The 15,590-nt window shown below is 46.6% G+C and overlaps 1 protein-coding gene across 2 annotated transcripts; it reads left to right on the top strand.

The window, feature by feature from the left end:
- The first annotated feature begins 1,184 nt into the window (after nucleotides 1-1,184).
- On the top strand, nucleotides 1,185-12,646 carry ANGEL1 (angel homolog 1). Of its 2 annotated transcripts, none has more exons than XM_051620411.1 (10): nucleotides 1,185-1,286; nucleotides 3,138-3,737; nucleotides 4,268-4,494; nucleotides 5,120-5,189; nucleotides 5,604-6,037; nucleotides 6,720-6,846; nucleotides 7,708-7,818; nucleotides 8,590-8,659; nucleotides 9,097-9,260; nucleotides 10,106-12,646. In XM_051620411.1, exons 2-10 carry the CDS (start codon nucleotides 3,371-3,373, stop codon nucleotides 10,273-10,275), a joined length of 1,740 nt encoding a protein of 579 aa, XP_051476371.1. In that variant the 5' UTR covers nucleotides 1,185-1,286; nucleotides 3,138-3,370; the 3' UTR covers nucleotides 10,276-12,646. The 2 variants fall into 2 exon arrangements, with proteins under 2 accessions (XP_051476371.1, XP_051476370.1); XM_051620410.1 differs by lacking the exon at nucleotides 1,185-1,286 and adding an exon at nucleotides 1,353-1,461.
- Nucleotides 12,647-15,590: the final 2,944 nt, after the last annotated feature.

Below are 15,590 nucleotides of genomic sequence, written 5' to 3'. Positions count from 1 at the left end.
CTTGGATCTTTCCTGTTAAAGAACAGCCTTGTTTTAAATGTCCCAGTCATCAGCCCTTAAAGTTGCAGATTCTTCCTGTGGAGAACAACCTCAATTTTCTGACTAGAAACCAATGATGGTTTCCAGAGGTTTGCTTATTGCAGCAGGATATGAGAGACCACAGTCCAGTTCTATGCTTTCCCAGAGACATCTGTGGGATCTAAGTCACTCTCTCTATGGTCTACAGTGTTTTATAACTGGGGATCTAAAAATGAGACCAGTGGGATTATTATTTATATACATTATAATATCAGCTCAGATCCTAGCCATGGACACCTGTTGTGCTAATCACCATACACAAATAGGGTAAGAGGCAGGTTGTACCTCAAAAAGTGTTTTGTCCAAGTCTAACCCGTGAGACAGCAGCTGGTCACCATCAAGGGAACAGTTTGGCAGCATTCCTCCGCACAAAAAGCAGGGATGGCATGAGTCTTGAGTTCATTTGCAAGTGCCCATCTTACAGAGAGCTTGGAAGAAGGCTACTGAGATCCTACATTAGGAGCGTGTGTTTGGTGTAACAAGCTGTAGAGGTGTCTGCCTTTAGATGTTACATACATTTGAATGAGGAATGAAGCAAAACATTAAAAATGTGGACTTCAACCAGGACTTGTCTTTCATATGAAACCGTCTGGTTTCAACACAGGATGGGTCTCAGCTTGCCAAGGCACAGCCCGCTCAGGGCCAGGTGTCTCTGCAGGGCTGTGGGACCTGTGACCAGCTCACCAAGGGAGAACCCGCTCCTGGCACCGCTACAAACCCCCAAGGGCGTTTGTCCACACAGACACTCTGCAGAGCCTTGACTATCATCAGCTGCGTTTGCAAACCCTGTGTCACTGTTAACTCATCTGGAGCAAGCAGACTGTGTGTGCTCAGCAGCTTTCAAGGGAAAAAGTAATGGAAATTTTCCCTTCTGTTTGGATTTCCAGAGAACGGGGCGTCAAAACTTTTGTTTGAAAACACAAATTTGAGTCTGGAGGGGCCAGAAAGCTGCCGTCACCCTGCTCGGGGCGACCGCTCCTGGCCCGCCCGGCCGCAGCGCTGGGCCGGGCCCCGCGGCCTGGGCTGGCCCGCCCGGGCCCCGCAGCCCTCCTGCCCCACAGCGGGGCGGGCACGGCCGCAGGGGCCGCCCAGCGGGGCCGTCCCGCGCGGCGGCCTCGGTCCTGCCGGGGAGGGCGGCTCCGGGGCAGCGCGGCAGGAGGGCCAGGCCCGAGCCGGGCGCCCAGCCCCGCGGCGGGCGGCCCAGCGCGGTGAGTCCCTGCGCGGCGCCGGGGCCGGGGCCGGGCCGCGCCGTCAGGTCGTTGCTGAGGCGGGGCCAGCGCGTCGCGTCGCGGCGATGCGGCCGGGCCGTGCCGGGCGGTATGATCGGCACCGTGCTCTGCTACGTGCTGCTGCCGGCGGCGCGGCTCGTCCGGGCCCTCCGAGGTAACTCGGCCCCGGGCGGGCGGCGGCGGGGCCCGGAGGGGCGGGTACCGGTGCTCCTCACCTCCCCGCGTCCCGGCCTGAGGGGGGAGGCCGGAGGCACCTGGGCGGCCGGGAGCCCCTGTCGTCCCGGCTGCCCCGTAGCTCTCCGAGACCGTCGTCCTGGGCAGCAGGAGCGGCGGGCGGTGGGGCCTCGGGCTGCTGCCAGGGCTGGTGTGTGCGCTTGGGCCGGGCCGGGGTTGCTCCCCCGCGGGAGGGCTGTCTTCAGGGGACGCTGCTGCCGGCTGCCATGCTGCGGTGGCGGGTTCTGTCTGCGCTGAGGCCCGAGCCTCCTGGCCCGGACCTGCGCTGCAGGTGTGGGGAGATGCTGGGAGATGGGCTGCTGTGAGGTCAGCTCCCCAGGGACCCGCGGCTGTCTCCTGGAGGGACTCTTGCTTTGCGTGTATCAGTATTTCATTTAGTTCCCTAGATCCTGCTGCTTCTTCACAGTCCCTGGTGACTGTGCTGATGTAAAACCATCCTCCTGCCTGAACCTGCTCCCAGGCCTGTAGCAGCCACTGTCGAGTATAGTGAGCAGCCAGCTGAGTGCTCACACTTACCATGCCGTAATAACAGGCTCTGGTAACCACTGTGCCGGGCTAGTGGTGTGCAGAAGATATTACCTTGGTGCATTGGTGCTTCTGACATTCACGAACTTAGTTACAAAACTACAGCAAGGAGTGTGGTTCCTGAAGCTCCATTCCTGACACATACAGAAAGCTTTGATGCAAAAGATACTGTAAACACATCCATGGATGTTGCTGACTCCTGTATGTTACTGCCCTGGCTGTTGTAGGGATACAGTAGAGAAGAAGTGATTTGTAGACAACAGAAATTGCTAGTCAACAGTAGGGACTAGTGTTAGTGCAGATTGCATAGCAAAATGTAAATGCTGTGATCTCGTATAGATAGAAGTGAAAAGAGTTCTGGTCTTTTTCTGCTTTACTCCACCAATATTACTATACCCAAGTGTTACATTAATTATTATTTTACATTATTTTTTTTTATCACAGATGCCATTCATCAGGTGATCTGTAATTCTTACCAGGACTAGTTCAGCGCCTGTATCTCTAATAAGGCTTTTAACTGCAGATGTTGGTCCCTCTCTCTTTTTAATATTTTAATAACAAAATGTTTTTTCTTCTACAACACATTCTTGTGATATATTTTGAACCTCTTAGCTGAGCACTACTTTCTTACTCAAGCTCTGCAAAGAAACTTACTCCTGGTGGTCATCTACAAGAGTTTTGCTCCATGTACCCTGTCAGCTAACTTCCACAGACTGCACTTCTCAATGTGTTGTGGAGAGCTGATAGTTTCCTTAAGGCCTGTTAGCTTGGCTGACTGACTGTGGGCTGAGTAAGTTAGAATTGTATTCCATAGTTGGTAAAGCCATTGCCATCCTGTACAGTTTCAGTGACTGACTAACAGAACTAGAACTGGGACTGTGACCTAGCATTCAGGAAGAGGCAGGGTAAGTTATTCAGACTGCAGCTGTTTTTCTTCAGAGAAGTTTGGCTTGCTATACTGAATGATTGCCTTGCACTGTGTTACAGCAAATGCATAGGGAAAATAGAAGAGTGAGTGAGAAAGGATTTCCGTCTGTCTTATGTTGGGTTTGTTTGTTTTTTTAATGGCAGATGCTTTCTTTACCTGTCGAAAGAATGTGCTTCTGGCGAAGAGCACGCCCACCCAGATAGAAGGTGCCTTTGCTGCGACCAGAGGAAGGTTGGTCCCAGAAGAGCAAGAAGCCCTTCTCCAGCAGTGGCTGGAGGAAGGAGCAGCGAATCTGCCAGCCAGGGAGAGTGCTCCAGCAGTGGCGACAGGATCAGTTACACTCACTAGTGACTGGTTAGAAGGTTCAGAGCTATTGATGAGTAGGCTTAGTGACCTGAGTTCGGCTCCAGAAGTCATCCAGTGTGCTGGTCAGCAGCTCACAGAGCTGAATGCCTTGGCTTCTGCAGAATTGCAAGATCATGGAGTGACTGAACTGAAAAAATTACCAGCAAAGGAACCAGTGGCTGTAGCAGGCAGTGCCCCTTGGGCAGCTGTGGTGCCACAGATGGATCACCTGATAGCTGGCTGTGCCACCATTGATGTAGAAGTGCCGAATGAAGACCCAGCTGTGCTGGCCTGGGGTTTAGCACGTGATGCAGAGGCAGGACCAACAGAGCCCTCAGCCTGGCCTGTTCCAGCTACAGTACAATTTTGTCCTCTCCAGACAGAGGTACCCTACCACGGTCAGTAGTAACAGCTCTGAATCTAATGTTCGGTTTGGGATTGGCATTTGTAGGGAATGTGGTCAGGTTATTGTGTCTGGACTTGCTGTCACTAAGACATTGATTGTATCTATCCATGCAGAATTGGCAGAATCTGCTAGTGAAAACTGTAAAGTGAGTTTTTGCTGAGGGAGGGCTGGTCACAGCTAGTAGTCTCTGTGCTATTAGACCATCTGGTCTGAACCTCAATATATGTTCATTTGCCAGGAACTATTCTCAAATGCTGGCTTTATAATACAAAAAGTACCGAAAAGCTAGTCAAGTGTTTCAGTATGCTTGACTCTGGTCTTCTCTTACGCCATCCCCATTGATAGATATCCAGAGGCATCCAAAAAAACACGTGAAAATCAGAGTGAGTGAGAGTTTGATCACTGGTTAGAACACCCTAGCTTAGAGAATGAGAATAGCTGTTTTCTGGGTCCCAGGGGAACAAAAGTATCAGCAGGGTGCCCAGCATGGCTTTAACTTGCCTTTTTGTCTCTTGCATATAGAAATTTTATGGAGAGAGTGGGAGGATCTTTCTGTCCAGCCCTGTGTGCTAGAGCAGGTCTCGAAAAACACCCCACTCTTTGAATTTCGAGTCATGTCTTACAACATCCTTGCCCAGGACCTGGTGGAGCAGGGTCTTGATCTCTATCTACACTGTCACCCAGACATTCTGAGCTGGAACTACCGCCTTCCAAACCTTTTGCAGGAGATCCAGCACTGGGATCCTGATGTGAGTATGACTTCCCACATCAGTGTTAGCAGAATTTGAATTTCTTGTTTGATCTAGCAGCATTAAAAAAATGGGGGGGTAAAAAGAAAAAAAAAAAAAAGGGATGGGGCGAGATCCTAGGACAATATGACCTGTGTGGTAACTGGACACTGATTCCTTAGACAGTGTTTGAGGGCTTGTGCCTGTATTCTTTTGGTGTCTATCTTGCTTTGATTGTGTTACTGTAGAAACTAGTCATACTTTAATAGAAGGGCTTAACTTCTTCAAACAGCAGAAGCAGAGGAAGAAGAGATAATGTGTGTCTGGGGAGGAAAGGACCAGGTTTCTAAGGCAGCACGGATGAGAAGCCTGTATTGAAGAGGACTTCATTACTTTCTCTGTTCCTTGAGTCCTCTTTGTGCGATGAAGGATCTTCTACCTCATCACTGTAAAACTGAATAATAAGCTAATGGGACCCAGAAAGTTAGTGCTCTCTTTCTGGAAAGTACAGGAGAGAGTTGCGTTGATGAGATTTCTGGATGCAGGGTTATTATGTGAGTGCACTTTTCTGCTTTCTTCCTTCCCCAAAGCAAGGTAACTAGCAAAAATACTGTTGGAGTGAACAAGGTCTCTGCCTTCCTTCCAGGTTCTGTGTCTCCAGGAGGTGCAAGAGAACCATTATTGGGAGCAGCTGGAACCAACATTCAAGGAGATGGGTATGTCCTGCTTTTGTGTGTTTGTACCTCCAGCTCATGGGACTGGCCAAGCAGTGCTTCCTGCCTAATGTCTTCAGAGCAGTTGATCTTGAGAGAGCTCTTCCTGGTTGTCGAGTGGCTGTTGGATCTACTTCTGAACTGCCTGCCTAGACCTTTACCCTTTCTTTTCTTATTCATCCTTCTCAGAGTTGACAGATCAGAGTAACATAACTGGGAGGGTCCTAGAAGGACAAGGAGAGAGAAAATACCCTCAATGGTAAACTGTGATTATTTGAACAGAACTGGTTATAATTCTGTACCCAGATGTAGCAGGAACCTCTTCTGCTACCCAGACTTGCTGAACTCCCCAGATGATGGGGAGAGCCTGAAGTAGTAGCCAGATAAACCTTTTAATAGGTTTTGGTTTCTGTTCAGGCTTTGCATGCGTCTATAAGCGCAGAACCGGGACGAAGACAGACGGCTGTGCCGTGTGCTATAAGCACAGCAGGTTCCAGCTGATCAGCCTCAGCCCCATAGAATACTTCCGGCCCGGCCTGGACGTCCTCGATCGGGATAACGTGGGTGTGGTGCTGCTGTTACAGCCTCTGCTCCCGAAGGGCTTAGAGCTGAAGGCAGTCAGTCCTTTGTGTGTGGCCAACACTCATGTGCTGTTCAACCCCCGCCGGGGAGATATCAAATTGGCCCAGATGGCCTTGCTTCTAGCAGAGATCGACAAGATCGCAAGAACTACTGATGGCAGCTACTGTCCTGTCATCTTGTGTGGAGACTTGAACTCAGTCCCTGATTCTCCACTCTACAAATTCATCCGGAATGGTGAACTTTCCTACCATGGGATGCCAGCCTGGAAGGTAGGTTCCAGCCAGACCTGGGTTTGGGTATCTCTTTACTGCATGCTGCTAGAGAGATGCATGGCTGCATTATTTGTCTCATGAGAAAATAGTCTGACTATTTAATTGAATTACTCATCAGTCTTCCCCAGTGCCCCCAGCTCTGCTGGGGAAAAGAAGTGGACAAATATCTGCATGTTGTTTTCACCACTGCTTGTTTGGTTTCAGGCAGACCAGTGATAATAAACCACTTAATTTCATGTCCTGGTTCTTCCTTGATATGGGATTTTTTGTGCCTGGGTGACTGGGAGTGTAGGGGAGTACAGGACTTACTGAAATTTGATGGTGGATGTTTGATCTGAAAAAGTTTGAAACGAGGACCTATACTAGAGTCTCTTGTGGTTACCCAGTACTGTGTATCCATGATCAAATACATCATTGGCTTTCAAGCTAAATCACCATTTCGGTAGTAGATGCCCACAAAGTATCTTGTCAGGTGACTTTTAGTTAATTGCATCCATGCTGCACAGCATAAGGTTTATTATATCTACACCATACTCTGAATGGCTTAGTTCATGCTCTTCTATGAGGGCATTCTCCTGTCTTGCTCTTGGCAAATGTATATATGTACATTGTCTATAGCTTGCAAATGTCCTGCTCTATGTTGCTGATGTTGCCTCTCCTGTTTCTGGCTTCCTTACAGGTGTCTGGTCAGGAAGACTTTTCCGAAAAGTACTATTCACGGAAACTGCTGGCCCCACTGTGGCCGAGCTCACTGGGTGTAACAGACAGATGCCAGTATGTCACTCTGTGCCAGCCAAAGAAACTAGGTGAGCTCCAGTGTGCACTGAGAACATGAGTTTGCAGAGGATGGACAGTTTGTGGGCCCTGCTATCTCACTGAGTAGCTTGGGCATGTGTTGCATGGGGCACTCAGCAAACATTTTCTTCTTCTATCCATTTCCTTAGTATGTGAATTAAATGTAGTTTTTCTGGAGTCTATTGCTGTAGCCCAGTTTTTGCCATTTTCTTTCTCTAGTCAGGAGCTGAATGTTCCCCTTCCAGTAACCATTGCTTTACCTCTTTCATATTCCCAGACTTACACTTCCGTGCAGTTTTAAACCATGTTCAGCAGCCACAGCTTTCAGCTGCAGGGGTTTGTGAGAAAGGTTTTGAGCAGTATTTGCATGCCAGTATTTGGAAGTGATTTCTGAGATTCCAGTTGCAATCACAACTGTTCTCTGCTATCTTTGGAGAGGCTTAAAAATAGGAGCCCAGACTAAGTAGCTTTTGTTGAAATCTTGAATGCAGAACTTGTAGTCAGCCTTTTCTCCAGAATTGTTTATTCTTTTTTGGCAGGCATTTCCTCGATTAACACAATAACAAGTCCCTTGAGCTTGTTGTGTCTCAGAGGGGACATTCTTAATTTGTTTCATCAAGGTGCTGATCATGACTGTTGCATTAGCTAAAGGGATAGCAGTAACTGTGCCCTGTTTACGCATCTTTTCTGTTCAACATTTAGCTTATTAAGTGATTCCCATTCTCATACAATCAGAATGCTTAGACACAAAAACTTCTCTCAAACTGAAGAGGCCTAAGAGCTCTAAAGGTCTGAAGATTATGCACATGCTCCCTGTAGATGTGACTTTGCTGCAGTTAGTTTCTTCTTTTAACTTGTATTTTTCTCTGCAGACAGACGTAAGTACAGCCGGGACTTCCTGCTCCAGTTCCGTTTCTGTGATGTTGCCTGTGAACGACCACAGCAGCTGGTCCTCTTGGAAGGTGTGACAGATGCTAAACCAGGTATTAATGGGAGATTTTTTCAGCTTGTGACTCTCCTAGCTTGCTTTTGATTAAAAAATTAGGTGAAGGAAATGGCTGGTGAGAAAAGGAGAAGGCAGAAGGGTGCCTTCTGTGGCTGTGTGGTTACTAATGGATTCCATGAGAGCTCAGAGTACAGTCTAACCACCCTCATACAAACTGTGTTCCTGGAGATGCACTGAGATTCAGCCTCTTTTGGAGGCTGTTTCTTATAAAGTGAAGTATATGTTTGGTTTTTTCTGCCTCAAGATTTTTGGTGGGGGAAAAGAAACCTGAAGTTGCAATCTCACAATCGCCATAACACAGGTGTCCCTGTATGCTGATACCCAATACACACTCTTTCATCTCTGGACCTTGTGTCATGGCTGGTTCTGCACTCTCCATTTCTGTTCTGCCTTTCTAGATACCCTTTGAGTAAGCTGTAGGCTAAGGCAAATTAACGTCTTTTGAGAGGAAAAGCTGAAGTACCCTAAGCTTTGGTAATACTAAAATGCTTTAAGGACATAGTCCTTAGCAGGTCATGATATAACTTTTCACTTGTTTGCACTGATCTGTTCTCAGGATGTTCCTGTTAATCTTAGAGCTGGGGTTTCCTTTGAATGTTTTTCTTCAAGGTGCCTGTGACTGGAAGCTATCTGCTCTTTTTGGGCAAAAAGATGTGTCTGGTCTCAGGAGAAGCTTCTCAGACTTAGGATGAGCAGTGTGTTCCAGGATCTATGTAGGTCTGGCTGGAATCTCTTTGCTTCTTTGCAGACCGCCCTGCACACTGGCCCAAGCCTGCTGCCTTGGTGAAAGACCCTGATCCCCAGCCATTCATCCCAAGGTAATTTGGTGCAACTTCAGTGGCTCCACTCTTCAAGACTGGTCTCATTTTTTTGAGCACTGAAAATCTGGCTGAAGTAAAGAATGAAATTAATGTGAAGGTGGAAGACAGTAAGGAGGACTGTCAGGAAGAGCCAGATCCACCCAAGGTTATCCCAGCAGCTCTGTGCTGTTCTGTCAACATTATGTTGGTGAGGTCAAGAATGAAGGGTATAGACAGGCCTGGGCGTTGGAGACAAAGAAATTTCATAGTACACTTTGTCTTTGGTGTAAGTGGACCGAAAAATTCTGAAATATTGTCTTTTATGTGTTCACAAAGTAGAAATAGATTGGACTGTTGCATCAGCAGGGGAGCATGCAACTTCAGCTGTGACTGCAGTATTGAACAGTGCATCAATCTGTTTCATTCCGTGGTAAATGCTGGCTGTTCATGTGCAGGTCTTCAGGTGTTATCCAGCATGGCCTCAACCTGACCTCTGTCTACAGCCACTTCCTGCCACAGAGAGGACGCCCAGAAGTCACGACAATGCCCATGGGGCTTGGAGCCACTGTTGATTATATCTTCTACTCAGCAGAGCCTGTGAAGAATGGGAATAAGGGGGGTAAGTGTGGCAGTGTGGGGCTTATCACTGTGGGATCTCCTGTTGAGAGAGGGCTGTGAAGCATGTTGGAGTGCAGCTCAGTGTTGCGCACTGCATTCATTAAGCTGGGGTGGTTCTACAGGTAGTGACTTTCACTGAAATGATACACCAAGCTGAAGCAACATTTGTTCAGCTTTCATGAAAAGAACTTTATCTTTGCTGTAGAAAAACAGAAGCTGCTTATCTTAGATTCACATAGACTTCTGGGGAAGCTAAAACAGGGTGGATTCAGGTCTTTGTGCAAGTATCTTACCTGTGCTTCAGGCAGTGCTGGGTCTTAAGTGAAGTCAGACTTCTGGTCTGAGTGAGACCATACACTGGTCTTAGAAGGTGGTCACTCTGTTTACCTTATAATGGTATCACCTTTCTGCTACCTGAAGCAGGAGTTATGTTGATGAAAGACTGCATGTAAATACATCCAGGAAATATTTCTGAGCTGGTTCAGATCATGTCAGAACCAACTTTGGGGAGGATGTTAGGAATGAAGAGAATAATTCCTCCTCAGGGGAGAATCTGAAGCTGTTGCTAGGACTCAGTACCGTGAAAGGAACTTCACATGTAAACAACTGCTTGGTGGATTTAGTGTATACTTGATTCCTGTTTCTGCAATTATATGAAACCATTGAACAGCAGTATTATAGGATGCACATTGCTTTCACATCTCAAAGGTTCATGCAGCGTTTGTGCAGGTCTTTGTTCATCAGGGAAAGAGTAGGAGAGCATTGAGAAGCATCCCTCTGTCAGCATAGGGAGTTAATCTATAGCACCAGTCTCTGGCTGATGTTTATTTCCATTTGCTTTGTCAGGTCGCAGGCTATACCAGGATGGAGCTCTGAAGCTGCTTGGCCGCCTTTCCCTTCTCTCTGAAGATGTCCTGTTGCTGGCAAATGGCTTACCAAATCCTTTTTGTTCATCTGATCATCTCTGTCTGCTGGCTAGTTTTGGGTTGGAGATCTCCAGCCTCAGAGAGGGTTAGTGTTGATTCCTTTTCCCTAAAGAAAAGCTGTTCTGGATACAGCTGTTGAGGATCTGGATTGCACAACCTGCTTGCAAGAAAACTCAATTCCTTGTCATGCCCTTGAAGTCCCTTTCTCCCCTCACACTCTCACAAAAAGCAGGGACTGGGAGTTGGAGCATGTTTTGCATTGGTATTTTTTGGTCTCTGCAAACCTGAGCTGTGTTTCCAATGGGCTTCTAGTTGTTTTCAGGCATTACCATCTCTTAAAGGGATCCTTGTTCCACTACTTTGTTTAGCAGATGTTTTAGTGCTGTGGGAATCAATGTAACTCCCATGTTTATCTGCCCCTGTGTGAGATCATCAAGGAGCTGGGAAAGGGCAGGGAAAAACTGCCTTTTTCTGGTTATTTTATTGCTACCAAGGAGCAGGGGATGTACACACCAATATTATTTTACACCAAAACAACAGCTCTTTTAATTTCTCAGTGATAGTTTATGAAGTATGGGTCCTTCCAGTAGTAGTTGTCATGTTGCTTTTGGGAGTGTTGGCTCTGCTAATTGCTTGGAAATGGCTTTTACTTAATAAAGGCTGCCTTGCTGGCAGAAGGGTTTGTGTAGTTGAACAGTCTACAAGAAGTCGCCTGCTGTGACTAAAATGCACTAGCAAATGGGATTGCCAGGAATGGAGCCAGGGGTTCATTCTACAGAGCCACCTGCAGGAACTCTGGAACGGCAGCAAAAGCCTAGAGGCCTTGGGGAGGGCTCCCTTCCTTCATAGCAGTCTCAAAATGGTACGTAGTTTGGCAATTGTAGGAAAAATATTTATGATCCTCCCAGTGAATATCAGGTGGAAAGAGTAATCCTGTAAGGAGTGACAGCCCAAGGAGGCTATAACTCTGGAAGGTCCCAAAAGAAAATGGAAGGCATGTGAGAGGCTGCAGAGCCATCAGATGGAAGCGCTGATAGTTGTCACTTGCCTTACTCTTTGTGCCCTCCCTATTCCATTCAGCCTGCCAGGAGTCAGATAGCCCCTGTAGCATCCTCCTGCACCAGACTGAAGTTCATGCCACTGCCTTCTGGAGCCAGCTGTCCTTAGGTAGGTAGGATCTGTAGGACTTGACTCCTGTCTCTTGATAGGCACTGGGCGGGTAGGGAAGGCTGTGTAACATGGAGCTGGATTGTCAGTGCTTTGGATCTCAGTGTACCTTGGTGTCCTACCAGTGCTTTTGTCAGCAGTGGCTTGGCCAATATAAAAACAATAGAACTGCACCTGCTGCTAGGGCAGATTCCCCAGTTCAGCCTGACATTTGATGCTTCATTTTTTTTTTCAAGAGAGATGAGAGCAATATTGGCAGAAACATCAATCTTCTGTTCACAAATGAGGCAGGGAAGTGTCGTCCTAGCTCACGTTCTCGTAGGAAGCTACAAGAAGACTTTATTGTTCTCTCTTACTGGGTTATATTGAGGGACTTTGATATTTTTAATATTACTTGCTTTATTGAAAAAAAAAAAATTCTGATCTGAGAAAAAACTATGAAGTAACTGTTTCACCTTGTGCTCCTGGCAGCTGAACCCTCTGAGAACTTGCTTAGAAAGACTTTGCTGCTGGACGTGAAAGAGGAGACAACAAATTAGCTACATAAGACAGTAATAACAGGTTGAAGAAATGGAAGAAGTGCACCTAGCTGTTGTCTCCCAGCACATTCCTAGATCCAATAGGTGTTTTTTACATGGCTTGTCTTGCAAAATGGTTTGCATTCAGGAACCTTTCCCCTCCTCCCAAAGAAAGCAAGTGCTGCTAATCTTTTACTTCTGTAAACTGTACAGAGATCTGGTGTCTGTGTGTGTGGGGTGTTGTGTTCTGTGCCCATATGCTTGTGTAAGGACTGCATACTCCCTTCTTGCCTCTGCCAGATGGTGTGGTATTTGCCTGGTGGTGTGCATGGCTTTTGCTACCCCAGGTGGCATGACATGTAGAAGTCTATATAAAGTGAACAGCAATCTGGGGCTGAATAAGCTGGGAGGCTTTTTTGCCCTTAGTTTCCCAGGTGATGGTTCTGGTGTGGCACTGGTGTTTATACATGGGGAGGGATGCAGAGCTGTGTATTTCCATGTCTCTGTTTATCTGCCAGTTGCACTAATTTCTGCAAGTACTCTTATTCTGGTTTTGTTAAGTGGTTGTATTTGGAAAGGGAGAGCAGGAAAGGGAAATGGGTGAACTGAGAGCTTTATTTTCTGCCAGGCTTGAAAAGAGGTTGCCAGAAAGCAGCCTGGTTGGAGGTAACTCCCACCAGCTGCTAACATTTTAATAAGAAACTTGGAAGACACTAATGGTTTAAAAACAACCAACCCAAGCAAAATAAAAACTGTGACACATAGTGTTGCCACCAGGTACCTTGTCTGTCTGCTTCCATTGCAATTGGCTCGGTGTGATGGTCAGTGGATGAGGGGGGGAGTTTGTGTGAAAGCCACCCTCCTGCCTCGCCAGGTGAGACCCATGGGTGTGCTAACTACACTGATGGATGAACTGGTTACCCCTGCACTGGCCCAAGCACCCCGCCAATCCTGTCATGTAGCTGGGACTTAGGAGCCGTGCTTCAGCATCACGAGTGCTTCTTCCATTTTATTTAAACCAAAGACTTGACTTTCCTTTTGGGTAACTTGCATGAAGGAATTTCTTTGGGAGGTTTTAAGGATCCAGCTATATTTTGTTTGAAACTCTAATGTTCCACAGGTCAAGCTAATGATTTCTCTTTCAATACATGAAACAGCATGGCATGAACTTGGAATGCTTAAGTTGTTGAACACTGAATATGGATACATGTGCTGAGAAAGCCTGGGACAATGCCTGCAAGTCCTCTGATTATTCTTTCTGAAGGTTAGAAAGCTCCCAGAGGGACCTGCAGCTCCCAAAGCCCCAGCTCACACATGCTTCCTTGGGCATTCATAGGTGAAAACTACTGCAGAAATACAAGACCATTGCTAGTGACTGCATACAGACACACAAAGGCAGAACTGAAGAGTTCATCACTGTGGTTGTTTTGACCACTGACCCTGAAGCTCTGATATAGACCACTGCAGAGCTGGCCTATTTCAGGAAAGAAAAATACCTGTGTTCTAGAGTACTTTGGAGTTAACATCAAATGGATCTGGAGACCTGTGAATGCCTCTAGCTGTGCAGGACCATAGGAGAAGTTTAGAGGCAGGGTAGGTGGAAAGAGGCCCTACCTCTAAAATAGCAACTAGTATATAGTTTTAGGGAGAAAATAACGTGTTCTGTGGTTCTTTAAGAGTAGCACATAGTGATATAATAAGAAGCTGTGGTAATGAGCAACTCATGGTGGTATGCAGAACTTAAGATTCTAGATGTAGCTCTCAACGCTGTTTCCTGACAGCTTTCTGAGGAATTACAGAGGGATTGGTAATGGTTATGGAGGTGGAACAACAGGAATATCTGCTATACTCAGAAAGGGAAGGTATCACAGAGGTAAGATCATCTACATCATCTTAGTAGCGATGTAGCCCTTCGGGAGCCTGGTGCTTAGGGGAAGGGATGCTAGAGACCACTGGCAATGTGTATACATACACTGTTTCCTAGGCTGCAGGAGCCTGCAGCTGTAGAGGCAGACACGTATTTGACAAAGTATCTTTGCTAGACAACAGCTTAGATTGCACTACAGCGCTAGGCTGTATTTAGTTATGCTATTTAGATAGAAGTTGAATTTCCTTCATGTTCTCAGAGTTTTAAACTCAGCACTTCAGGAGGATGCCCCTTATAATCAGTTTTCCCAATGACATGGGATGGGAGGAGTGGTAAACAATGTAATTGCTCCAATTTCTTTCCTTTTCTCAGTAAATGAGACTTGGCTGCTGCTTGAGGTCTTCTTTCTCCATGCCTTTTCCTTATGAGATATCCATCCAGCAGCTGTTTTCCCACGACTGTCATATCCAGTTATCTGAGTTGCTGGTGTTTTATTTTCTTCTGCAGCTGTATTTCTTCAGTTAAAAGGTACGTGTAGAATTCTTTAGGTCTAAGTCTTACTATAAACTGTCAGGCCATAAGATAGCAGGTTCCCTCTCTTCTTAAAGAGTCAATTGGTAGTGGTGGGAGCTCTGAAATGAACACTGAAATGGGAAAAGCTCTTGTTTTATGTATATATATGTGTTTGTGTGTGTATATAAAGTTTATCATTAGTGCCCTGTGTGCCACCTGTGAAGCATAGGACTCTGAAATAGACTTGACCTTAGTTCCTCTTCTCTGAGGAGTCTCTTACAGTCTCTAAGAACAGTTCAGCATATCTGAGAGAATCTTAGAGCCAATCAAGATATGTGTCCTGCTTCTAATAATATTTGAGAGTGGTGCTGGCAGATGGGTTCGGTGTTTCCACAGTGCAGTTTCTCCTCCCATAGCTACCACCTCACTGGTGAACGTTTATTGGACATCGTTAGGAAGTTGCAGACATATCCATGGTTCATCCAGATGCAGATGAAGCCTTTTGTGGCTCATTAAAGGAGGAGCACACAAGCCTAAGTGGGACACCATCTCTTTTCAGTTGGCTTCCTCTCCTGCAGGTTGATTGAATTGCTGGCTCTGACCTGCTCCTTACCAGGCTGTAGCTCCCTGACCCGTAGGGCTTTCCGTGGCAGTCACACTGAAATGCTCAAGCTGCGTGATCACTGCCATAAATGTGATCACTGCTGCATCGTGTTGTGAAGTGTGATACTGAGCTTCTGTAGAGAACTCGCCTGCCACAGACAACTGATGGCATGCCTCAAGCACCTTCCTTTTGTCAGCTGTGCAAGTTTGGCATCTCCTGTCAAGGCAAGTTATCCTCCAGCTTCCACAGAAAATGTCATTCTAGTCTTGAAGCTCTTTTCCTTTATTTAAAAGTGTATTTATTTTATTTCAGATCTAGACTGCGTTCTTGTGCTCTAAGGGAGTAAGAAAGCTGTATAATAAAGCTGGATTTCCCCCCCCCCCCCCTTTGGTTAGACAAACACAGCAGCTTTCAAGGTGCTGAGGTGGCAGATGGGAGAAGGACTAGACTAGATGTTGGCATGTACTACGACAGAAGATGCATTTGTTGCATCCAGTCTTTTATACACAAAAAAGACAATGCTTTAGCAGTGTTCTTCATTTTTTTAGTCTTTTCTTTCTGGATGGAAATCCTTCCACAGCAGTTTTATTTGATTCACTTATTGGTCACTTTTGGGAGCTGCTCCTGAACTGGGGGTAGGTGAATGCAATAGTTATCCTAAAACTATTCCTCTCCTCCTTCCTCCCCCAGAATGAGGTTGGAGATGGGATGGCAGTTGCTCCACTAAAGTAAAAAT

The sequence above is a fragment of the Apus apus genome, chromosome 5 (genome assembly GCF_020740795.1).
Source record: "Apus apus isolate bApuApu2 chromosome 5, bApuApu2.pri.cur, whole genome shotgun sequence".
Taxonomy (NCBI): domain Eukaryota; kingdom Metazoa; phylum Chordata; class Aves; order Apodiformes; family Apodidae; genus Apus; species Apus apus.
The sequence above is the reverse complement of the archived record's forward strand: the minus strand, read 5'-3'. Positions and strand labels throughout refer to the sequence as shown.